General features: G+C 38.5%; 1 protein-coding gene across 2 annotated transcripts; it reads right to left on the bottom strand.

Moving 5' to 3' along the window:
* Positions 1–1,397: 1,397 nt before the first annotated feature.
* pgap1 (post-GPI attachment to proteins inositol deacylase 1) lies at positions 1,398–26,125 on the bottom strand. Of its 2 annotated transcripts, XM_056251999.1 has the most exons (27): positions 25,882–26,125; positions 19,169–19,322; positions 17,607–17,782; positions 16,624–16,795; positions 15,275–15,435; positions 15,088–15,140; positions 14,898–14,964; positions 14,197–14,302; positions 14,013–14,071; positions 13,841–13,924; positions 13,315–13,364; positions 12,996–13,047; positions 12,826–12,903; positions 12,580–12,655; positions 10,769–10,842; positions 10,439–10,490; positions 10,286–10,352; positions 10,076–10,181; positions 9,959–9,997; positions 9,690–9,874; positions 9,337–9,567; positions 8,359–8,494; positions 8,083–8,133; positions 7,756–7,970; positions 7,548–7,652; positions 1,693–1,854; positions 1,398–1,598 (listed from the first exon to the last, which is right to left on the bottom strand). In XM_056251999.1, exons 1-26 carry the CDS (start codon positions 26,011–26,013, stop codon positions 1,713–1,715), a joined length of 2,823 nt encoding a protein of 940 aa, XP_056107974.1. In that variant the 5' UTR covers positions 26,014–26,125; the 3' UTR covers positions 1,398–1,598; positions 1,693–1,712. The 2 variants fall into 2 exon arrangements, with proteins under 2 accessions (XP_056107974.1, XP_056107973.1); XM_056251998.1 differs by having other exon boundaries at positions 1,398–1,854; positions 25,882–26,123.
* Between the last annotated feature and the right edge of the window lie 769 nt (positions 26,126–26,894).

The following is a 26,894-nucleotide window of genomic DNA, read 5'->3' as shown; positions in this document are numbered from 1 at the left end:
CAGGCAGAGATCCGATCACTCACAAACAGACGTGAATTGCAGAAAAGCAGAACAAACACCTAAAGCTGCTTTTACACCCTTAAAGTCAACATGAAAAAGCATTCGCAATCGAACCCATTTTACTTGAGTAATGTGACATTTTTATAATGATGTATGATATGAAACTGGAAACTGACTAAAGAATGAAGTGAAGATTTCCATGAACAGCATGATTGACAGAAAAATGTGTAAAAATCAACTGGAATGAATTGTAAAGCATTTTCCCTTGCTAAAATGACTACAAATATTTGATTACTGTGAATCAGAATTGAAGCAAATGGTTCTCACCGTCAACTGGAAAAACAAAAGCCTCATTTGAAAGTGATAACATTAGTGTAAGTGAACAAAACGCTTCTAAAGGTTTTACAACACATTCACTGTGAACTACAATTAGCTGAATTTGAAGTAAAACAAGTAAAGTAAAATAAAATAAATTAACATTCTGGAGCGAATGTAGGTGTTCTTACAGATCTATTTCTCAAGATTTATCTAAAGTTATAATAACATGCACTGATGATTTATGCACAAGAACAGGAAGAAACCTGGGTAAGTTCTTAGGGCACTCGGGGTGATTAAAATAATTGATTATTACATTATGGCCGATATTCATTACTTGGCTAATATTAAAATAACATACCATTTTGTATAGATAAATAAATCACTAAAAACAGAAAACAATCATTTTAAATGCTACATGTGAATTTAAGCATCACAAAATGATAATGTACGTTTTAAATATCATAAAGATTACATTTAACAGAGTTATTAAAATATTTGCGTTTTTAAAGACGAATTTTAAGTGAGTTTTAGATGACAGCAAAGGTAATCTAAATTTAAAAATAGGGAAATGAGAAGCAAAATGAAATATTCAATGTCGTCAGATGCTTTAAAAAAAACTGTACCATATCCGTTTTCAGATTTTTTTTTTTTTACTGATATATTGTGTATCCCAATCAATTATGATTTCATGTTGACTTTAAGAATTAACACTAAATCAGAACAATACACTCTCACCACCCCCAATACACACACCAGTACATACTAGCTTCCCAGACACTGATTAAATAGCATGCTCAGGTTTGACTGTATTATTGTGACAATTGCAACAACAACAAAAAATAGTTATAATGATTTTATAATGTCTAAACATAAATCGAAATGAAAACCCATTGAGGTAATCATCTGCAGCCATCTAGTGGCTATAGTTAAAAATTCTTGTTAATCGAATCGAGGTTAGTGGCATGATATCATTGATGTGATAACGAGCGGTAAAAACCAGATCGCACATTTTTGTTTTGCAAGGGCGCCCCTTGCTGCCCCCCGGCAAAATGCCGCCCTGGGCAGTTGCCCATGTCGCCTATGCCTAAATCCGCAACTGGTTCAGGCCTAGGCTTAAAATGTGTCTGGAAAACTAGCCTTATGGACAAGAGGTATTGCTCATGAATACAGACATACCATCATTAACAAATGTAATACCCTGTCAAGAAACTAAAAATGATAACAAATCACATAACTCTGGATGTGCTGGTCCACTGATGTCACAAGTCCATGTGATCCCACTGAATACACACAGGGTTATAAGGCTGTTTCGGTCTGATCTGGTCTAAATTTATACAAAACTCAAGTCTTGTTCTAATCTCAATGTATACTCACATTTAAAGTTTGTTGGGAGGTCAAAAGAAACAAGAACAGACCAAGAGGGTAAGTGCTGCGGACAGGAAGTAAGTGACTCTGTAAATGTGCAGCGGACAAAAAGCAAGCATTCCCACACACAGCGGCAGCAGTAGATGGAGCATCAGATTAAGCATCAGTTTGCTGTAATACAAGTGTAAAAACAGACACACGGCCTTGTTTTAACTTTTTTTTGTAAGAAATAAATTAATACTTTTATTCAGAAAGGATACATTAAATTGATCAAAAGATACAGTAAAGGCATTTGATTTCAAATAAATGCTGTTCTTTTGGACATTTCATGAAAATATTCTGACAAATGTCTCATGGCTTGTTCTACAAAAATATTAAGCAGCGAAAATGTTTTCAACATTGATAATAATAACAAAATATTTTTTGAGAACCAAATCAGCATATTAGAATGATTTATGAAGGATCATGTGACACTTCAGCTTTGCCACCACAAGAATAGTCACTACTATTTTACAATACTGTTTTACTGTGTTTTTGATCAAATAAATGCAGCCTTAGTGAGCATAGACGTTTTTCAAAAATAGTGTGCGCATATGTCTATGTTTGTATATACTGTATATAAAATATACTGTCTATATACAGTACTGTGCAAAAGTCTTAGACACGTTAGTATTTTACCAAAAAATGGTTTTAAGCCAGTTATTTATATCGTTTGCTGTAGTTTGTCAGTAGGAAATATCAGTTTACATTTCCAAACATTCCTTTTGCCATTTATTGTAATAATCCAGTGAGATTTTTGTAAGCACAAGGAGTCTGACAACAGCTGGTATGCTTCACACAGAGATCTGATCTCAGCATCATCGAGTCGAAACAGAAAAAACTGAGACACACAGACTAAATCCAGAAGAACTGCGGCAATGACTCCAAAACGCTTGAAGAAACTGACCTACTGCCTGTTGTCAGACTCCTTGTGCATACAAAAATCTCACTGGATTATTACAATAAATAATACAAGTAATGTTTGGAAATGTAAACTGATATTTTCTACTGACACTACAGCAAAATATATAAATAACTGGCTTAAAACCATTTTTTTTAATACTAACGCGTCTAAGACTTTTGCACGTATGTATTCACTACATATTTGTGATGATTTTGAATTATACTTAAAGGCACAGTAATTAAGTTTACTGCTAGAGGTTGCTTATTCAAAACAATAACAAAGGTGATGAAGCTGCGAATGAGTGTGGAATCATGGGAGTTGTCGCCTGCACCTCCACAGCCGATGGAACGCAATCTGATGGGACTCAGAAATCATGTTCATGACTGAGCTAAAGTATTAAAGTTTTATTAATGTTACTGTGGTATGACGCAGGGTGGGGAAGAGAGCCAGGGACATTTTACGTTGCTGTTTTTATTATGCTTGTATGCCGCAGTCGGCCGTTCATGCCCCTTTCATTTTGTTGCTTGTTTATTTTACGATTAAAGTTATGTTTAATGTCCGCCCCATTCCCTGAACAGCTGAATTGCTACTCATACAGGTCACTTTATCTGACAAATTAAAATTGTGGGGTAATGTAGTAATGTTTTACTTGGTCAAAACTATCCTACTAAAAATAAGTGCGAGTGTGCTGAAAGTTATGTTATAATGTAACTCTGTGTGTTCACTCGGTGGCTGGTTTGAGACACTTGTTGCACATTGCAGTAAGTTAGATCGATATAAAAAAATCATATTAATAAAAGCTGGATGATTTGTGATGAAAAATGGCATTCATTTTAAAATATATTGTATGGTGGAGAAAATGCAGTATCACTGTTTCTGCAAATAAAGCTCTTTCTGATTCTGCTATGCGAGGCATGGTAGAACCATGTTACTCGTAGTAATTCAAGAAAACAAGAGATACAAACAAAAGTGTTGTGCTATATGAGCTTGTGACGTCCCTGTCGGCCTTTACTTGTATGTGTGTTGCGTCTGTATCGTCTGCAGGTGACTGGCTGATTGCGGCGTGATTGGGAGCACCGGTGCGCAGGTTCTTCGTTCCCTACAAAAGCTGTCGGGTGCTTGTTGGCGTGGTGGCTTCTGCTCTGATTCGGCATGGCGGTTCCTGATGTTTAGCGTCGATACTGATAGCTGTAAATGGCCGAACTTCGGCTTAATTCAAAGAATAATGTGTAATAAAGTGCAGTTTTCAGCAATGTAAATGTATTCGTTCTCTCCTTATTTGTGGTGATCCTTTGGAATCGCAACAAATGGGGGCTCGTCCGAAATATTTATAGTTCGTTTTTTTTTTGTGTTTTGTTTATTTCCTTTCTCTCTCCGTTAAAGTTGGTAAGTAGCCTACCCTAGATAACAGTTTGCGTTGTTGATTGTTTATGGATTTGTATTGATTGGGATTGGTTTGGCGACATTATTTGATATTTCGAATTTGTGTGTACTTTGTTATATTTTGGCTTGGTTAGCGGATTGGTGAAGTTATTTCTGTTAAAATTGGTAGGAGAGACGAGTGCATTTATTTTTGGAAACATTATTTTCTGTCCACAGCTGTATTAGATTTAGTGGGAGGCCTTGGGACTGACTTCAATGTTAGGATTTAGCGGCATTTCCTTTCGGGGTACATGTCAATTATTTATTTATTTTTGTTATTTTTGGGCAGATCAGTGGTTAGAGCATATAGTCTCGGGAGCACGCCGAGGTTGGAGGGAATCGACGATTTAATTGGTTGTTCTGCTCGACTTGCGGTATCAGGTGCATAAAAACCCACCACTGTATGCTTGAAGATTAGGGTCTACTTAGCTTTTTTTTTTAGGGAGGGTGTGAAGTTGGATCTCCAGGGCATATTTTTGTGGTTTTTCAGTTGTAGAAGTAAGTGTTCAAGAGCTATTTTGTATGGAATTATTGATTGAAGTAATCAATAAATATGACATCTATCGAAATAATTGGTTTTATTGAAAGTCCGTCTGAGCAGGGGTTAAATTTATTAACAAAAGATCAGTTGATTGAAGTTGCAGCGCATTATGATGTTAGTCTTTCCACAAATGATAAAAAATTAAAAGAGAGTATTCAAACGGTTTTAAAAATTGCACTCGTAAATTAAGGAATTATGTCGTCTGTAGCGGAGTTGGTAGATTCACCGGGAACTATGTCTTCGTCTGTAACACCGTCGTTTGAGCAACAAAAAGAATTAGCTCTTCTCCAAATGGAACAGAGTTTCAGATGGAAATTGAGAAAAGAAAACTAGAACAGGAGACTGTGTTTGCACAGCAGGTTTTAGAAAAAAGAAAATTAGACATGGAACAACAGCGTCTTGACCTTATGAAAGAAGGTAAGGTAAAGATGTGGCGTGAAGGTGATCTACATGAAGTGGTAGAGAGTGGTCCGCTATCGTCTAATTTTAATGTGGCAGCAAATTTGCGGTTGATGCCTTTATTTGATGAGGAAGATGTGGATACTTTTGTGTTATTTGAACGGGTTGCAGACAAACAAAAATGGCCTGAAACAGAACGCACCTTGATGTTACAATGTGTTCTGATGGGTAAGGCGCAGAGAGCTTATTCTGCTTTGAGCTGGTCTGATAGTCAGAACTATGAAAAGGTTAAAAGAGTGGTTCTTAAAGCATATGAAATGGTTCCAGAGGCATATCGCCAAAAATTTCGTGGGTTGAGGAAACGTTCTGTTCAAACACACGTAGACATGGCACGTGAATTAGGATTGTGTTTTACACGTTGGTGTAATGCATCTGCGGTGGAGTCGTATGAGGAGCTTGTTGATTTGCTTGTTTTGGAGCAGTTTAAGAACACGCTGCCAAGTCAAACGGCTGTTTATATTGCAGAGCGTAAGGTGTCTACAGCGGCTGAAGCAGCGGTTTTAGCAGATGAATATGAGTTGATACATAGATCCTGTTTTGATGTTGGCCACTTGGAAAATGAATGCACTGGGGAAAAGTTGTCACCGTCGAATCAGACTTCAAATATGTCTACATCTTCACGTTATGTGAATACGAGATTGGTTGGTAAACCCGATTTGATTTTAATTTGTAACTATTGTCTCGGTCATGGTCACTGGAAAAATGATTGCCCTGTACTTAAAGCAAAAGATCAAAAATACTGTAGTGTGTCCAAGCCTTTGGCGTTGGCTGCTGTAGTACCCATGACTGGTGACTTGGTTCCCTCTTGCTTTACGTCAGATGTTGAAGGTATTAACAAAATAGGTCGTTCAAATTCAGATTTTTCACCGTTTGTTTTGGATGGTTTTGTATCTCTTCTGCAAAAAGGTGAGAAAATTCCGGTGAAAATTTTGCAAGACACCGTCTCTTCTGCTTCGTTTATTTTGGGATCTGTATTGCCTTTCTCAAGGGAAACTTTTACTGGTGATTCACTGTTGATTTGTGTATTAGGTCTGACTAAGATGTCTGTACCTTTACATAAGGTTGTTTTGTATTCTAACTTAATTCAAGGTGAAGTCGAATTGGGGGTGAGACCAGCTCTGCCAGTTGCAGGAATTTCAGTGATTCTGGGGAACAAACTGGCTGGGGGGTGGGTTTGGAGTGATGTGCCCGGAGTGATGTGCCCGTGATGTGCCCACGCGATGTGTCTAAATATATACGAACGTGTCATACATGTCAGGTGGCAGAAAAGCCTAATCAAAATCCAAAAGTGGTAAAAGTGAACTTGGATCAAGCACAATTAAAAATGAAACGTTTGTATGATCGTAGGACGGAACATCGTTCTTTTTGTGTTGGCGATCAGGTGTTGGCTTTGTTACCTGTTGTTTCATCTCCGTTTAAAGCTGGATTTGCAGGTCCATACGTCATTATACGTCGGGAATCTGATGAAAATTATGTCATCAGTACGCCAGAGAGAAGGACTAAAACTCAGTTATGTCATGTGAATTTGCTTAAATCTTATGTGCGGGAGGAACGGGTATCGCCGGTTGCTTTGTCCGTGGATCAGGGTTTATCACGGGGTAGATTGCCTTTGATAGAGGTCGTTGGTCATGGCGTTTTTCGTCCAGTGAATGCAAAAATTGAAGCAATCAATAAGTATCCTCCACCATGTACAAAGCGGGAGTTGAACATCCGGTATGTTTCTTTTCAAGAAACCGCCATATAAAGGGAACTGACAATGTTTTGGCGGATGCATTGTCCCGTGCACCTTTTGTCTTGAGAGTAAATGTTTTACTCTATGCCTTTGCGTCTGTCACTGTTTTCTTCGTGGCTTCTGCTCTGATTCAGCATGGCGGTTCCTGATGTTTAGCGTCGATACTGATAGCTGTAAATGGCCGAACTTCGCCTTAATTCAAAGAATAATGTGTAATAAAGTGCAGTTTTCAGCAATGTAAATGTATTCGTTCTCTCCTTATTTGTGGTGATCCTTTGGAATCGCAACAGAGCTATATAACAATTATTAGTTTGCAGTCGATACAGGTATCCAAACAGGTTGCTCACCTGTCTAATAAAACATAATATATAAAAGCAGCTTTGTTGTTTCCATGGTTTCTACAGAAGTAAAACCGGAAAACGAGGGTAACGCAGAAATGACGTCGTTGACAGGCGACGCAATGACAAGGGCTGTCACGCGGTTTAAATCCTGAGAAATGTGCTATTTTAACCATTGTTGGAAACATTTGGGATACTGCAAGTATAGAAGTCAACAAAGTATATAACATTGTTCTATTGGTTTTTGGATATTTTAATCCAAAAATCTTACATATTGTGCCTTTAAGCAACATCATAAATATTGAGATGATTTTAAATGCTCTTTGATATGGCCATTTTAAGTTTCCTAAAGAATGTGTCAGTAATGAACATTACTATTTTCAATTATGTAAAATTACATGACTAATTCTGTGAGAAATGCACACAAACCTGCGGAGGAGTGTATTTGTGTTACAGTTGATGAGCAGTACAGAGCTGATGAGCAGGGGCACAATGTGAGGCCAACAGGGGTCAGGATCCAAATGAACCCAATATCTGAACAAGACACAAACACATGTTTCAATTAAAAACTCCTTCAGGACTTGTATGAGAAATTCTGAAATTTCTAATCAACTTGCACCTTAAATTGCTCTGTTACCTGAGATTGTTCTTCCAGTGGATAAGGGAAGGGGCGCTGAACATCATGGTAAGAGTAAGCATTGTGGACAAACAAAAGTGGAGCTGCAGATCATCTCTGACGTCTTGTAGCACTGATTCTGACAGTAAAGGGCTGCCGTTACATTCTTTACTCTTGCTGTTAGAGTCACTGCCATGAAAACCATTTTCTGTGTTTTGTGAAACTTTCTGGGGCGCCTGGTTTAACGAGAACAAAAATTTAGAAATTACAGGTACTGTGAGCCAACTAGAGTAAAAAAAAAAAAAAAAAAGAAAGACAGATAACTTATGTAAAATAAAGTATTTATACCAGGTTCAACATGTGGCTCAGTGATCTCTCTGTCATCTGTAATTTAAGCACCTGGACAAAGACAGACAAATCACAGGAGACTAAACTCATTATGAAGAAAATTGTTAATTAAGAGAGATTAGAGATTAATACATTTTACAGGCATCAGCAGGAATAATTTCTTAAGTCAAGCATCCAACTTGAGGTAAAAACCATTAGAATAATGATTTCTTTTACCAACCCTAACCTACTTTATAGTATGAAAAGGCCTTAAGGAAGAGAGGACAGATCACTCACTCTGTAGAGGTGGAGAAGAGTGGAGACCATAAGAGCCAGCGCTCCACAGGTGACGCCTCCAAGCACAGTCAGAGAGACCATCAGGAGAATCTGAGTACGAAGACGAAGCGTGCCGCAGTCCCGGGACACTGAAGGTCTGCAAACAAACACAGTGTCACACACATGATTTGTGGAAACATTTCTGAAAAGACCAGAAGCTGGCAACTAGTTTCTATGGCAGAAAGTGAACAATTTCAGCTATTAACTGCATAATGCTTTTGCTATTTTTTAATTCAGCATCAAGATTTTAGATCAAAATACATAGTGCATAGTGTATAGTGTATAGTGTATATATAAGGAAGGCAGTTTATTTTATGTCCTACAAACAACGCTGAAACCGCAATATATGTCAATATAAAATTATTAACGAACACGTAAGATTTATAGACACCTCAAGATACAGCCATGCTTATAAAAAAAACGAAGAAAAAAAAAAACACCTTCTTGCATGTGCATTTGAAGGGTGTCAGTAAGGTTTTTTGAGAGTCTCTTTTGCCCAGCAAGGCTGCATTTGGTTGATTAAAAATACAGTAAAATAATAATATTATTTTACAATATAAAATAGTACATTTATAATACATTTATTTATTTACATTATTATACATTTCTTAACATTATCATTGTTGAAAATAGTTGTTCTGCTTAAAATATTGGTGGAAAGTTATTCTTTGTAAGAGCATTTGTTTGAAACAGAAATCTTTGTAACATTATAAATGGCTTTACTCAAACTTTTGATCAATTTAATGTATCTATGAAGGATACAAGTATTCATTTCTTTAAAAAAAACTTTAAAAAGTAGTGTATAAATATGAAACATTTTAACATTTAGATAAATTATTTTTGTTTGTGGATTTAGATCAATACATAAAACTTAATTCATGCAAAACATCTATTTATTTAGAGCACCTATTACAAAGCAATTATTAACATGATTTTCACCTGTGCAGTGGAGCAAGAAAAAAGGACAGGAAGTAGACAAATACTCGGAGGACTGTGCTACCCCAGAATGCAATGGCTGCACCAAGCACACAGAGCAGTGGGGATACCAGACGAGGCCATTCCTGCATAGAGGCTTTTGGATCCTGGGATACGCTTTCCACAGAGTTTAGAGGAAGAGTATCCACCCCAGGAAAACCCAGAGAGGACCAGACATCCTGAAACCAGCTCTGCCTATAGCAGAAAACCCCTCGAAAAGATTAAAATGGGAGCACTGCCTGACCTGGCTCCTATGTTTTGCAGAAAAATAGAATCCACATTCAAATACAGCAGATAGACACTGTGTCAAGACTCACCTGAGCAGCAGCAGCAGCAGGAGGACAGGCAGTTCCAGTTTGTGTACCTGTAATGATTTACTCATGGCTTCTTGCATTCCAACAGGATGCCCCAATCTTTTGATGGAGCTCAGCTGAGCACTGATCATCAGAAGAAGCACTACAGCTGAGTAGACAGGCAGAACTGGACCACAGAAACGTAGAATCTAAAGAACAACGATTTCTTTTGAATACGAGACTCTGGGTTCAAAGTTAAAATTGGTGGATGAAATACCACAATGTAAGCACACCTGTCCAAGCACTTTGGGAAACGAAGTCCGAATAGACACCTGTAGAAAAACAAGACAATGTTAGTCGTCTTACCAGTAGGTTTACCTGTGAGAAAACAAGGGATGTGGATGAAATACCTTGTATTGGCAGTTGGGGGCAGTGTGGAGCTGCAGGAGGGCACTGGAGGTGTTGTCTGGGCGGCTGGTGTGAAGCATGCTGTAGATCTCAGATACCGAAGGAATACTTGGATTGAAAACATTAAAAGAATTTTAGAAGACACAATCATTTCTACTCTGATGCAAAAAGAGAGCTGCGGTGAGATGAAGAAAGCTGGCTGATTATTCTACCTTGCCATAGCAAAGGAGTCTTCTTGAAACCAAGGTACCCTCACTCTGTACACACTGGGCAGTCTGTCTGTATAACACAACACGTACAGTATCAGACGTGAGTCTTTTAAAACACCATGCTGAATTTCTGGCAAAAGAAGCCGAACTGGTTACCTTTAGTGGTTTTGCAGTGACTCATGACTGTTATTCTGAAAGCCTGATAAACCTGAAGGAACACAAACTAGAGTTCACATGTCTTATGCTTTGGGGTATACATCTTATTTTAATTAAAGGATTAATGGATTACCAATTACTACTAATAATAGGAACATTATCCTCAAAAGACTTTATAATGCTAAAGATTATTATGGGATTCCTACCATTACAAACGCTTCTACTAACTATGTATAAAACTGAATATTTGAAAGATCAGAGAGATTAAATCTATTGAGAAGCTGAGGTTAACAGGGAAGGAGGAACACAGGGAATGTTGTGAGCGATCACCTGATGAAAGTCTTGTAGCAGTACTGTATGGAGCAGCCCAGAGGAGTTAATTCTGATGTCACTGACGGTCAGACCTGCAAACAATCACATTCAGGTTAAATCGTTTGCATGCATTAAACACAACTTACTTGGTTTTAAAAAGTAAGTAAGAATGACGGTATTTGACACTGTATTTTATTCGACTATTACATTCTTATTTTTTCTGCCAATTTTAAAAGTTAAAATGCCCCTATTATGCTTTTTTGGAAATTACCTTTCATGTAGTGTTCAATATAGCTGTTTGTATATGTAAAATGTCTGCAATGTTTCAAAGATTAAAGTGCACGATAAATGAGTTATTGTTTCCCAAAATAAAGAACCGATTCAGAACTGCCTGAAACGAGTCGTCAGTAATTCCTTCCTGCAGTAATTCCTGCACAAACCTACATACCGGTAGGTCTAGCCTGGATGCCAGCCCGAACCCCGCCCACAACATTTTTTGGACGGGAAGTTCGGTCTGGACTCGATCCATTGAGGAGTAATTATGATCGGTTCAGAAATCGTCGGGCCAAAGGTCTATCCAATTGAGTGCAATTTTTTTTTTTCTGGTTCGGTTAAGACACGCCTCATAATCAAAGCCCTATGGAGCAGTATCAGACTCACATTCTGACTAGAAAATGAGTATGACGAAGTCAGGCTAACATAGGTCTGTAACAAATTTACATAATGTCAGCCTATGGTCTTCATTGGCTGCCAGCGAACAACTTCTACTTTGACCCACCATTAAATACTGTAGTTATAGTGGAGGCCCGAAAGAGTTTGGTTCGTGTTGTCGACATGTCAAATCCACTTTGTACGCACTTCCAAAGGATGAGGACTCAAGCTCAAATTGATATGGTAAAACTGAAGCTCTTGTTACTGTTCGTATCACTGTGTTTACAAGTGCTGTATAAAGGGGGTCGCACACCGGACGAGAAGCGCAGCACCGCGTCGCGCAGCGCCAGGTCTTTAAAATTCGAACACATTATTCTCTATGAGTGTACACACACCGGCGGCGCCATTCGGCGTCTGTCCGCGGCGCCCAGCTACGGCTCAGGACCTTGTTCAAAACCCTGCCGCGCCACAGAGCGCCATTTGCATAGTTTTATATTAAATTTACATTTATTTGTCTCAAATCGTCGTTAATGTACATGGCTTCACCCCGTGCTGTTTTCACTCGGGTTAGCTAAACGCTAGCTAAATAAATACTATTGTATTATGTGACATAGTTGCCTAGACAACGGATAACGTTACAACAAAATAACAGACTCAACGTGATAGACACTTTTACTTGATTAACGTTCAAACATCAGCTATTATTCAATGAACATAAAAAAATAAATAATTAATCAAGATAAAACACACATCGTGCAGCTCTTCTACCAGGAGTTGATTCAAAATTGTGCTTGCGCGATTAGAATGTGCGCGTCCGGTGTGCGATATCTGGAGTTGTCCTAGACGTGGCGCGGCGCTGCGCTTCTCGTCCGGTGTGCGACCCCCTTAAGCCTCCAGAGCTGAAATTCAGATATGGTAATGGGCGTCTCGTTTCTCGGTTTAAAAAAAAAAGTTTTTTACCTTCGATGCATGTTTTTAGGAGACCCCCAAAACAAAATTAGGAACCTTAAAAATGGCATAACAGGGGAACTTTAAATGTGCATAAAAATAAAAGTTCATGCAGCTGTCATTACAGAAAAAAGGGAACACAAAATACTAAAACATTGCTCTGGATGATAGTATCTGCTAAATGCCTTAAGTAACATGTCAACAAATACATGTATGTGATTTTGGCTCACCAAAGGACAGCGTATGAGGCACTTGCACTGAGACAGTCAGGCTCTGCTCTCTCTGCAGCTCACACTCCACTAAAAACTACAATCAGACAATCAAGCATTTAGAATGGATCTTTAAATAGATCACCATGCAAATTGTTTTGACATGAATCATCCAATGCATGTTTTAAAAAGAAAGATATACTAATGTGGTCTGTCATGTAATGGAAGTTTTCATAATGAACATGATGATGTGGACTGTAAGTTAACCTGTCCTCCGCTGGGGTTAGAGGCATCAATGATGAGATGAGAGACCGACAAGAGTTCACTGATTTTCACTGTCACCGCCTATAAAAGAACAGACTGTTTATAGATCAAATTTAATTTAAATGTAGTATTATAAGTTGTGTTTTTGCATGTGTAAGAAAAACTAGACTGACCTTATAGGCTGGAAGGAGCTCTGTCTCAGATGACAGATCTATTGCCTGAACACTAAAAAATGAGGAAAAACAGAGAAAGAAACAATTTATAAAGCAAATAATATAACATACTATAGTACACATTATCAACAATAGTCCAGAGTGCTGGTACGGATATGGATCAGGATGTGTGCGAGATGCACCAGACTCATGAAAATGTGCCAACTTTGTGAAAGACATGCATTTGAATACTGCAGAAATTACTGGCACAGATTCTGTATGGGCCCTGGTCATTTCCAATTAAAAGAGGATTTGAATTCATGTGGTTCACTTTACTCACCACATGGAGCCGCTCATCTGTGTGCAGCCGTACAGCCAGCTGGTCATTTCCTGTTAAACATGCAGAGATAAACAGAGCTCTTCAAAACATGCTTGAGAACATTCACAATGAGCATAAGTCATGACGGATACTTGGACCACAGCCTGCATGAAGGAAAAACTGTATTTTCCTGCAAAATATGTACTTTTTTGCTTATCACAATACTTTTTTTTTATTTTACAAGTGTGAACAGTGAGAATCCAAATGCTTTGCAAAATTAACAAGCGAGTTTCTTTTCTTAATTTATACTCAAAAACTAAATTCTACCATTTAAAAAAAAAAACATTGTAGAACTCGTCCATGAATTTACATTTAAATACACAATAATACTGCAGATTTTCTTTAAGACTGGGACAGCTGACACCACATAAAAAAATGTCAAAGGAATAGACTTAATTTCACTGTAATGTTTGGTGACATTCAAATCAAAATGATACATTTAAAGGAAAAAAGGGGTTCTGAGTGTGACGCTGTTGGACTCCCTCACCATATTATTACTGCGGCAATGGAAATGACTGTAGGCTTTCCTTCGACTGGAGAGAGCAAACAGGAAGTACTTGACTTGAGCTTCCTGCCAAGAGGATGGTTTACATCAGTGCAATGTTCAGAGAGAAGCTGCTGGCATAATGTTTCCCAGAGATGATAAAACATATTGTCACCTTGGGGGCAGTGTAGAACAGACGGAGTGTGTTGACCTCCTTCCATGCCTCAGGAGGAGCTGGAAGGATGGATGAATAGATTCGGATAAAAATAGTAAGACGAAAAAACAGAGGTTCAGATATTATCTTCCAGCTGTGTTGAAAACTGATAAGACTATAAATATATGTTCACACAAACACAGACCTGAGAAAGTGACAGGGTCTTCCTGTGCTTCTCCAGGCTGCAGCACTGGGTGTCTAAAGAAGTGATAATTCAACACTGACATTCGCTTCTCAGGACTCTCTGTAAACTAAAGAGAAGCATGAGTCAATAAAAACAACTTGAACACGAACATTAACACGGTATTAATTTAGGACAGTGTAGGAAACTCAGACGTGAAGACCAGGAGACTCGGTTATATCTTCAGCAGGATTCTTTATTGAGAAAGAGCTGTTGGTAGCTGCATTCTTCAAGACTAAGGCAGTGTACATTGTAATTTGTATAGATTTTAGGAGGCAGTGCTTAGAAATTGAGACAAAGGACCTGGCTGACGACCTTAAACAAAGCATGCAAATGAAGAATCCAGGTATAGGAATCCACCCCAGATTTTAGACTAGAGTGTCACCAGTCCTAATCCAATCCACATAACTATTCAAAGAATAGGACAGGGTGACAAAGGGTGAGAGTCTCAGAAATCGGACTCATTAGACTTACAATAAAGAGAACAGGACTGGCAGGAACCTCTTGCTAAATTCTTTGCTTAACCGAATAATTCATCTGATGTCAAATCTTAAATGCTAAATACAATGTACTTCCCCTTTGTTTTTCATGTGATGTTATGTAAAGATGTAAGATCAGAAGATCTTAAACAGCTTCTTATATTTGTAATTCCACACAGTGCTCACCTGCCCTGTTTCAGGTTCAATAAGGTCGAAGAACGCCCGAACTGTGGCCAGAACCAGCTCCTTGCACCTTGTATGAAGCATTTGAAATTACAAAGAATGAAATTCACTAGCTGTTAAGAAGCTAAGTAGGTTAAAAGCTAAATAATTAGGCATCAGTTTTTAAGCTCAATGTTAGCATACAAAAACATACCAAACAATGGAAATATGATCCGTGGAAACCCATGTTCGAGGAACTGCAGTCACCTAAAACCAATTTACAAAACACACATGTAAGGACATAAAAAAAAGCAGGTTGTACTTTAATTATTCAGGTTGAAATATTTAACTAATGATAATTTTTAAAGAAAGATCTCAAAGAAAATCACTTGTAGACCTACCACAACTGACATCTTATTGAGGTCATCAATGGGACAGGACAGCGCCGTCAAGCCAGAGCGCACTTGGAAGTCAAGGTAACCACCACCCACAGAGAGAACGGTTATATTTCGAAGGTCTTCAGCATTTGTGGCCCAGCGATTCCTGACTGTGGAGTAAAACTCTACAACAGACACACAATTCAGATGTTAGTGAACCAACTATGTTTGCGTCAACATTTTTTTTTGAGAAAGTAAATGTACAATTATGCAAGTCCATACGTTCAAAAATTTGGGGTTGATAAGATTTTTTTAATCTTTTTGAAAGAGTCTCGTGTTCAACAAGGGTACATGTATTTGATCAAAATTGCAATAATATTGTCAAATATTATTACAATTAAAAATAATTGTTTTCTATTTTAATATATTTTGAAATGTAATTTATTCCTGTAATGCAAAGCTGAATTTTCAGCATCATTACTCGTCTTCAGTCACATGATCCTTCAGGAATCATTATAATATGGTGATTTCGTGCTTAAAAAAAACTTTTATTATTATTATTATTATTATCAATGTTGAAAACAGATTAATATTTTTGTGGATACCATAATAAATATTTTTTTTTAGGATTCTAGGATAAATATAAATTTCAAAAGAATATCTTTTATAAAACTAAAAATGTACCTAATGCTTTTGACTTCTAGGTTTTTTTGCAATACAGCTATGTCATAATTATTCAACCCCTATTCATCACTGCTGTTTGTGTAATTGTGTAAAACACAATTAAGCCAATTAACACCTTTGAGGGTGTTGAAGAAAAAGTACAATAAGGGGAATAAAATGTTTGATCAGAGCAACTGAGAAAACCCCTCAATTTACAGCCAAAGGATTTCAAGATGACCTGATAAAAGGAGGAAAAAACATCATCCAACATTCATCCAAATCTACTGAAGCTTGGTTCAGGGATCAGTCGTAGAATGTTCTATAGTGGCCTGTACAGTCTTCAGATTTACATCTCATTGAAAGTATTTGGTGGAATTTAAAGAAAGCAGTGGTATGGTGAAAACCAAAGATTATCAGTGATCTGGAAGCTTTTCAAATGAGGAATGGGCCAAGATTGCAGTAAAGAGGTGACAGAAGCGTCTAAGCACTTACAGGCAGCGTTTATTGGAGGTTATAAAGAATAAAAGATTCTGCACAAAATGTGACTCTTGTAATTTTTCTCTAAGAATCACTCAAATGTGTATTAATAAACCTTCTATAATCCCTTTCTTTAAATGTTTTCATAACATTTTGTTCTCAGCAGCTAAATGTCTTGCAGTATAATCATCTTATAAATAATTTTGATTTCAACTATGTTTTTTTTCTCCTACCCAGTATATAAGGGTCAACAGACAGGACAGGTGCCTGGTGGGGGGAGGCCTGGGTGATGATGAGGCTGACCAGCCGTGGATTGAAGCGTGCCAGGGTGAACAAGGCTCTAGCCACCACTCCACCCATGGAGTGACCCACCAGAACCACACCTGTGGGGGGGTCTGGACGGTCCTGCAGCCATGACAATGTAGTAAAAAGACCATTGGTTTGGATGTGGATAATCTACTAATAGCAGTGAGCTTTAATTACTAAATCAATAAAGGCTGGAATACACTACATGACTTTTAAAGTCTGGCATCATACACTTGCTGACTTGCAGAGGGAAAAACTGGGCATCATACACTAAACAAATGAGGATCATAGTCATACCAGACTTTCACATTGTTCACAACACAACAACAAATTCACACAGAAACATACATCTGGTTGCAAGGAGATGCATGGCAAATGAAAACAATGTGTTCTAAAATCGGCTCAAAATATCAAACATTTTTTAAATCTTCCACCTGGATGGAATCATAGTCTGAAGCTAAAAATCGGAATCTGTGCCCATCATACAGTACGTTATTTTCTGTGAAATCTTTCAACTCCAACTTCCCAAAATCTGCAGACTCACTCTAACTTCCGGCAACAAGCACTGTCACCTCCAGACTGAAAATTGCACACAAAAAAAATGGCTAACACTACAAGTAATCTTTTATAAGCATATATATTTTGTGTGTGGTCAACCCAAAACTGATACTGGAAAGATACTGGTCCATAAATTTGATCATTACTGTTATTACTCTTAAACCACAGTGCATACTAACAAAAGTGTAGAATACTGTAATTTGTGATCTGTAATTTCAACAAAGAGACAGAAAATGATAGAAAGGAAAGGGTGAAGGAAATAAAAAGAAAGGAAAGTAAGAAAATTAAGGAAGGAAAGTGGATGTAAAGGGTCAAAAAGATATACAGTAAAAAGGACCCCTTGACCTCTGACCTTATAAAGGCGCAAGATGGCTTTGATGCTTTCATGTAGAAACTGAGTCTGTCTACGCAAACTGCCCCCGTACAGGGCCACCAGCTCCTCGTTGAAGTCAATTGTGAACACATTCATATGGATCCCTCTCTCCAGGTTCTCAGCCTTCCTCAACGCCACTGAACCCAGAGAACGAGCTGCAAGAGAGAGTACAACAACATCTTTGTTTTGCAATGAGCTCTTACATCTCACTTCCTCCATTTGCTATTTATAATCTGAAAGTTTCATTTGCATTGGGAATTCGGGACATAAGCCGCTTTCCGACCAAGTAGTTACAGGAACTTAGTTATAGGAACTGTCCACTTCTAAACAGTTCTAAGAACTACTCTCCCCCAAACTCGGTTTTGCTGTTTGCGTTCGCACTGGCCAAGTGGCCATAGGAACTGGTAGGAGGGGTAAGGGAGTGACGCAAGCACGGCGGCGGCGGCGCCACATACAACAACAACAAACCAGCATTGAGGAGGCTATCGGAATGTTCCTGTTCTGCCTTGCCGGGACCTTAATAACGAGTACGAACGGCGGCGTTTAAAGATCTTGAGTTCTGTACAGAGAAACACAGAAGACGAAGGCTCCAGCGTAATATGATCTTAAGTAATATGATGGAAGAAGATAGAAGAGCAGAGCGCAGGAGGCAAACAAAACGACGGGTAAGTTTAGCAAGCATTAGCAATTAGCTGGTTGAATGCGTTATGTTTGTCTTAAGTTATGAGTTAACTTAGCATAGCCTACAAAGGCGAATTGCAACTTGCAACAGACAGTGAAGAAAATGTGTTGACAGTGGGCGTGACTTATAAGTTGAACCAATCAACGTAGACCTAGGGAAAGGGAACTAAAAAAGTCCTCGCTCTAGACTAGGTACTGAAAGAGTTATAGGAACTACGGTCTGAGGAACTAAAAAATCCCCAACTTAGTCCGGTTGGAACACGCGAAAAAAAAGGGTTATAGGAACGTTAGGTTCTAGGAACTGCAAAAGTCCCTCCGGTCGGAAAGCGGCTAAAGTCAGTAGGAGGATCAAGATTGATTGAGCAAACAAACAGGTTTTCTGTCACCCAGCTGTCAAAACCCAGGCAAATTAAACAAGGCCAAGCTATTTATATCACCTATGTGTGTATGTATAACGGTACTGATCCACTTTTGCGACACGACTGAAGCGTGGTGTCGCACGCCTCTCCACATTTGTAAGTTGATGGGCGTTCCTCAAGTTTACCGCTATGGGCGTGGTTTTGACCCAGCGGCCAGTCTAGAACAAAGGCCCCTCGAGAGACTACTTCTATTGGATAGACGCGTCGCGTTTGGCGGATTCATTTGCATAAAGCTGGGCATCGGCCAGCTTTTTGACTCGCAGCATTTTTCCAAATGAAGCGCCGCCTTCCCGGGATGCTTTGCGGGCGCGTTAAAGTCGCGTGACGTCACCCATAGGAATAAAGTGGAGTGCGACGCGACTGAAGTGCCGCACGGACAAGTGGATCAGTACCGTAAGATGTGCTGATTGAAATATTGAAGAAAAAACAGTTCCATCTCACCTTGCTTGTAGCTGCCCGCATTCCCAGGCAGGAAGAGCACAGGTGCGCCAGTGAGCTTGAGTCCTCTGGTCTCCTGAGCATATGCGCCCTCTCCATACAGATACAGGCCATATGATGGGTACTGGCGCGCGACACGCCTCGGAAGCGGCAGGCGCTGCAAACGCACGCACACAAAATGACAGGTGTGACTGTAAATATTCACGCGCAGAGGACAATAATGCTAGACCACAGACAAATCGAGTTGTGGAACAGGATTTCTGACACAAATGCAACTTTAAATGAATGTACAGGTTTTGATGCAGGTTTGAATGAGGATCACAAGTGTGACCCCTTATACCACGGTTTTGCCCATAAACATTTACTACGTTTACATGCAGCCAATAACCCGTTCAAAACCGGGATATTAGCAATAACCCGGTCGCGAACGGCCATGTAAACACCGGCAAAAACCCGAATATGCTCATATCCCGGATTTTAAAAACCGGGATATTATACCTGGGGTACCCCTTTTCTAACCCGAATTTTTGGTCATGTAAACGCGCATCGGCATATCCCCATAGTGATGTGTGTTCTGCGCATGTTCTATTCGCAAGGAATCTTGGTCTTTTGAGTAGAGAAACTTCTCGGCGCATACAAAACCCCGCGTGCAGTATACCGGAAGTAAACATGGCGAGACGCAGCACAGCATACTTTTGGAGCGAGGTCAGTAACGTTACCAGCACCAAAGCGCAAACAAAGGCGATCGCTATCTGCCCCGAACTATTCATTATCCGCGTGCTGCTGTTGTTGTTGTCTTTGGATACAGGAAGAAGAATCGGAAATGACGCATAATGCGTCTTAAGGTTGTCCGTACGTCCAGACGCTAACCGCGCGTCGCGTTTACATCGGGATATTGCAATTCCATGTATACAGGAGTAACTCTCTCTGCTCACGCATGTAAACGGGTTATCCCTAATGTTTCAGAAACCCGAATAGTGACCTTAACCCGACCATAACCCGAAATTCGCCTGCATGTAAACGTAGTCATTGTGTAATGACTGATGTAGCTGATTAGGTTTGTTTATTATTGCCAAAACAACAGGTAGAATGACAGGCAGAGATGGGCATAAATACATGGAAATGTATTTAAAATAAAAATACAAAATACTAGGGGTGTCCTCGACTAAGGATTTTCATAGTCGAATCAGAATCGTCAAGTCCTGCCTATAGTCGACTAATAGTCGAATCATGTGTGTGGTGTTGGGGAGGGGGCGGGGCTTTAACATTTTAAAGCCGCGATGTACAGAACATCACACAAAGATATAGAAGAAAATGTATAAAAACATTTTGGATCAATAAAACTAAGAAATAACATAAATAACTGCAGAAAAACCACACTGCAGACAGGATTTGCATTTCACATGCAAATCAAATTAAATCGGCTGAATTGCCTGTACGAGCATGCTCTAAGTAGGCCTATAGCGCAACATCGATGCACTGAAAAATAATCAACAATTAAGAACACAATATAGGCCTAAATTTATAATAAATAAAAATACAAAACGAAATATGTCAGAATCAAGTCACAAGAAGCAGAACAAATGTGTGCAAAATGCCTAAAGTGCAGGGGAACAAATATTCAAAACACAAGTCACAAGTTAGATCACCCTGAGTGATCAATTAATAAAATAAAAATAAAGAAATTATTAAAATAACGAAAGTATGGCCAGGATTGTCAACTTTGTCTTTTTAACTGCAGAAACAACAATAAACGCTAAACTGGAGCGGCAGTCTTTTTAGCTAAACGTGTTCACAGTATCCAAAAATCAAATTAGAACCGGCTGAAATGTTTTGAAATCACTTGTACCCATACCTGATCGATCGAGAAAACAAAATCCAGTCTTTCACTCGGCCTGTGTCCGTTTGAGTCTTTTCAAATTGTGTGCGCGGATAAAATACATTCTAAAACGCTAAACGTGAAAAATGCTTACGGCTTTGTCCTAAAACTGTTAGCCTATATTAAAAGATCAAATTCTGTACACACCTTATTAATAAAGCGCCTACTATATAGCCTACAGAAAAGCAGATGAGCCCAGAATATGAACCCAACGCGTTTTATTATAGGCTACGTTAAGCATTTTCCTCCCATAGAAAACCTTTACGTGACTTAGGAGAAACGCGTTGCGTTCATATTCTGGGTTCATCTGCTTATCTGCACATAGAATGGTTTCTTAACCCTTTGACGCGTACGATCACACCGGTGTGATCAGTCTTGGCTGGTCCCTGGAGCGTACGATCACACCGGTGTGATTAGAACGGTCAGTGCATCACGTGATCAACTGCTAAATTCAAACTTGCTTTCGCGCGTTGGCTGGCGCTGAGCCAGAGACGGACGCACTCAGTGCTGTCATATATCACAACTATTGAGTATTTTAAACCACATAATGTTTATTTTAGGTTTCAGACATTTAAATACACATAAGTACTAGCAAAACAGTGATTTTGAATTAGTAAAATAGACACTGATGTCTATGGAAACGGCAACAATAATCATTTCCATTATAATAAGACGAAACGTTTTATATTTATATCAGATACATATTGTGTAAGTAGCTTTACATTTGACCCTATTCTCCCAGTTCACCGGCCACTTACTTTCATGTATTTCGTGAGAAACAACAGATCCGATTCTCTGAACTGTGAAACAAACTAACATGGCGCCGCCCATCGCGCATACAGCTCAACGCGATCGTTATAAAGACGTTTAAACAACAAAACACATCCACTTGCACATATTTGACAATCGGAATATCAGTGTTTCATGCTGTAGCTAATACATTCGTGAATATTTTGAATAGAAAAGGAAAAAAGACAAAAGCAGATCATCACTCATTCAGCTCTGTGTTGTGATTGCGCTGTCACGTGACAAGAAATGACGCGTCACCATGGAAACATTAAAGTGACAGGTTCTAAATAACGGTCGCCTTGAAAAACTCACGCTGGGGGGTCAGTTAGAATATATTACAGACCTGCAAACTCCTCAGAGTAAAAAAGGTGACAGTGTTGCCGGGGGGGGGGGGGGGGTGTGTTGGGTGCTTGTACAACATTGTAGCAACTATCCTAGCAACTGAGCAGCAAAGCTGAGCAGTTGCTAGGATAGTTGCTACAATGTTGTACATGATTGCATACGAGCCAACAACAATGTCTTAACGATGTTGTGGAGCTGCAATATGGCTTCTATATGTAAGCAATATGGTTGCTAGGTAGCTTTAAACGGTTGCTAGGGTGTGGTTACACAGTTACATGTTGTTCTGGATGAACACTATACTGTATAAAATTATCATAGGATTGTCAAAGGAGAAAAAAGGCAGTAAAATATAAATGAACCATGATGAGCAATACATTTGTTACTGTATTTATTATTCTTTGTTAATAAAAATACAGCTGTTCGTTGTTTGTTCATATAACATCACAGTGCATTAGGCTAACTAATGTTAACAAATAGAACTTTTAATTGTAATAAGGCTACTAGTAAATAGTGAAATTAACATTACCAAAGATTAATAAATGCTATTTATTTATAAAGATTAAGAAGTGCAGTTTATGAATAGTTAATATTAACTAGTTTGGTGTTATCGATTTGTTATACACCGATTCAGATCTCTTTTGAAGAGAGATGTTGGACAGATCAGTTATTTTAACCATTCATGAAAGTGAATCGGTTCAAATGAGTCATTAGTTCGCGAATCGGACGTGCCATTAGCTGACACACACGGCACGCGTTGTGTGATTATCCTAGCAGATAAGGACTAAAGGACATCGCACAAGATTTGTGTCTACACAGAAAACATTTAATCACTGGATAGGTTTTTTGTTTATTCAAAATGTGGTTTATGTCAGCCGAATGTGCGGAACGCTTTTCAGAGAGGATAGGGCAATTTTAGTAGGCTACAATTCACACCTAGCGGTAATTCAGGAAAAATAATCTCTGAAAATGCTCCACGTGAAACTTTGGTCTTTTGATCTTTTACTATAGTGTCAATTCTCAATAGATTTTGATTAATATGCGCGATGGAGGGAGAGCAAGGCAGTTTGAATACAGTGAGAGTGCGCGCGCGCGACCGGCTCTCTCTATGCTCGTTCTTTCAGCGCCCTGTCACGAGCGCAGCATAACAAAGCGGTAGCTAACGTTAATTGAATCAAGCAAACAACTAGCTGTTGTTTTTGCTCCAAAAAAAAAAAGTTTGATTTACCTCGAATTTCACATAAGATTCCTTCACGTTATGAGTTTCCATCAGACTCGCGTGGTAGTAGCCAGGTGTCTCATCGATTCTGACGCAAGTGCTAAGATTCCGATTGGCCAAGAGAAAAAGTACTAAGATTCCGATTGGCCCAGAGAAATGTCAATTATAAGAAGTATCCAATAATGTTTCGCAATTCTAGCCTGCCTGTATGCAGATGAAGGGCAGCCTACCCCCCCCCCCCCCCCCCCCCCTAAAAAAAAACTCTCCGGTTCTACGCGATTCACGTGAATGACCCAATTGACCAAAAAAACGGCGATTATCGCCGAAAAGCGACAAGTTTGCAGGTCTGATATTAAACTCACGTGTGAAAGGTGTGTAGCCTAAGCACGTAAAGCACATTAAGCACGTAAAAGTGCCATTTAAGCGTTTTAAAAGCTTTTTTCACATTAAGCGTTTTAGAACGTCCCGAGGAAAACCAACCTGTTAACGTTGGCCGGCAGAAGTGCGATCATGGTTTTCCTGATGCTAAATCCAGCCTTGGAGAATATCCTTTCTGATGGTGTGCATCTTTAGATTTTCTTATCCCAGACATTTTTAAAGATTTAAATCCCTGCCGACAAGACGCTCCTCTGTCGGTCACGGATCGAAAGTGAAACTTAAATCTGTCACGGCCCACGGGGTGTTTGGATTTATTCACGCTGCACGCACGTTAAAAAATATTTATTAAAAGCTTCTTTCTTTGCACATTTTTATTGACAGCATTATCATAATAGGCTGTATATTAACGTATTGACAGAAAACCAGTAGCTCTCTGTGAAATCAGACATTGAGCACACTCATATAGCCAAAATGACATAATCCTCGTTTAATAACACATCTGCGAAGATTCGACCGTGAGATTGGTAGTCGAATCAGGCTCCTCCTATCGAAGCATCGAATCTTCGACTATTCGGGGTCACCCCTACAAAATACTGTGTGGGAAAATGTATTTAAATACAAAGTACTGTGTGAAAAAAAAATATTTAAATACAAATACAGTATTTTGTAAATACACAAAATATATATGAAATTAGCCATCCAGTGCAGGTATAGGTCACAGTGAATGAAAAAACTACATAAGCCTACTGACTTTTAATTCCTAACCTCATCTCTGCCCTCTCTGGCTTTCTTTCTTTTTTTCTTTCTGGCAATTACAAACTTAGCAGCCATTTATATACTAAGTTCTTCTGACCAGGTTGAGGTTACAATGTAGTCTATTACTTGTGGTGAACACTTTATAAAAATTCATACTGTATGTAAAACTGTGGGAACCTTTTCTGCTATCTAGCAAAGAATATGGATGGGCTATATGACCAAAATCTTAATTTTACTTTACAGTAAGAATATATAACATGGTTTCACAATTCTCAATATCTGTAACTATATCAATATCATAAACTGAATTTCAAACTCTTTAGAGGCTTTTTTTTTTTGCAGGTAGTCCAATGCTTTTTAAGTAATTGTATATTTATTTAATGTAAAGTTTATTTGTTTCTATAAGTTTATTAAAATTAGAAAGTTTATCTAAAATTAAAAATTTGAATTAATTTAGATTCATTTGACACTATCTACCCCTTTCTTTTAATTATTATTTTTTATGAACAATAAAACTAAAAGCTGAAGATTTTTTTGGTGTATCAATCATGCTTGTTTTTCAACGCCAACGTTCCAATAATTCCTGCCCACTCAAAGCTGCACGGATAAATTTGTTTACCACACAAATAGGCCCATCTATGTAAACGATTTAGAAAAAGTTCCATCGATTCACACTTTATATCATCGCTATGATATGTAGTGTCATATTACCCAGTCCTAACATGCAGTAATGCTTTAAACACATTTGACAAGCTAGTTGATAAAAATCAACAACCGATCAAGACTGATTGGCTAATACGTTATTTTCCCACTTGTCTGTGCTCTTTTCATGTTAACGGAAGGCAAATCTGAATAATGCACTATTTTAACTTTAATCAACAAGTAGAATTGATGAACAAGTAGAACTTGATCAAGTAGAAGTGACATCCTCATTCCAGCTCACAAACATGAATGCTGGGGTTGGGGGGGGAGGGGCGTGAACTGAACTAGTTAAGTTGATGTACGAAACCAGTACTCTGATAAAGAGGTTGACTGGCAAAAAGTATTTTATGTATTTTGAAAATACAAAAATACTCATCTTAAATGTATTTAAATACAAATTTCATAAACATTTTCCAAAGGCTTTAAAATACAAAATAGTATTTTGTGTTTCAAATACATATTTTAAATACATCTGAAATACTGCCCATCCCTGATGACAGGAGGAAATGATGCATGGCCTGTCAGTGAATTGTGCACACTAACCTTAGCCAGTAATGTTGCCCTATTTACAAGAAATGGTGCATTTTGCTAAATGCAAACCAAACATATCAAGAAAACAACAGTGATAAAGACTATGTTTGCAGTGATACTCACTCGGTATTCTGGGTACTCGAACATGTATGTCATGCTGCATCGATTCTCCTCGAAACTAAACAATAATTCCCGCAAACCCACGAGCAAAAGCCCAAGAGCAAAGCCGTAAAACGCGTATACAGCGAGTCTCATATCTCCACAAAATAAGCTTGATTATATTCACAAATTCATTGTAATTGTGTCTTCGCTTTCCTCGTTGTAAACCCACACTGTCTGTTTGAACCTATAGGAAACCACGTACGGACCTGTCATGCAGCTTCTGGGACGACGTCACGGCGCAGACAGGAGAGTTAGCCAATAGAGAGAGGGAATGTGTTCTAGGTTTGACCAATCAGAATTGAAAGTGGGAGGGATGGCAAGAGAACAGTGGGATCATCGCAGAAAAATTCTCCTCTATTTTAAACGCAGAAAGGCGTAAATCGAGGGGGAAATCAAAGTCCATCACGTCACCTTGAATAAGTTTAAGGCGAAGGGACGAATAGTGACTGCATCGCACGATTAAACATCAAATATCAGTAATTCATCTTGCAGTACACTTTCATATCGCCATTATACGTCTTAATATAATGGATAAAACATTAAAGATCGCAATTTCTTTAATTACAATCATGTGGATGGTCATCTTTACCATGAAAAATGGCTCTTTCCATCTTGCTAGTCTTTTGTACTTTCCCTGTAACTGACTAAATGATTTTCCAGAAGTAACACCATCTGTACTTTTTTGTGGATTATGTCGGATTGCCTTAAAAACATTTCACTTCAAATCATTGCATTTATAAATTACAGAAACCAGTTATGACAAAATCCTGTTCATTTTCTTGCCACTGAGTTAATAATCCAGCCATAATTAACACTGTCTAAAGGTGTCTTAGCTTGACCAGGCAGGGCATATTTCTGAAAATCTTTATAGAAACACTTCCTTAACTTACTACATTACAGACATATTTTTAAGTTACAAAGTTCTAAAAGGTACTGCATTACATGTTAGAAAAAAAACAATATTTAGTTTCAAA

The sequence above is a fragment of the Rhinichthys klamathensis genome, unplaced genomic scaffold (genome assembly GCF_029890125.1).
Source record: "Rhinichthys klamathensis goyatoka isolate OS25496 unplaced genomic scaffold, OSU_Roscu_1.1 h1tg000090l_1, whole genome shotgun sequence".
Taxonomy (NCBI): Eukaryota; Metazoa; Chordata; class Actinopteri; order Cypriniformes; family Leuciscidae; genus Rhinichthys; species Rhinichthys klamathensis.
Note: the sequence above shows the minus strand (reverse complement) of the source record. Positions and strands in the feature narration are given on the sequence as shown.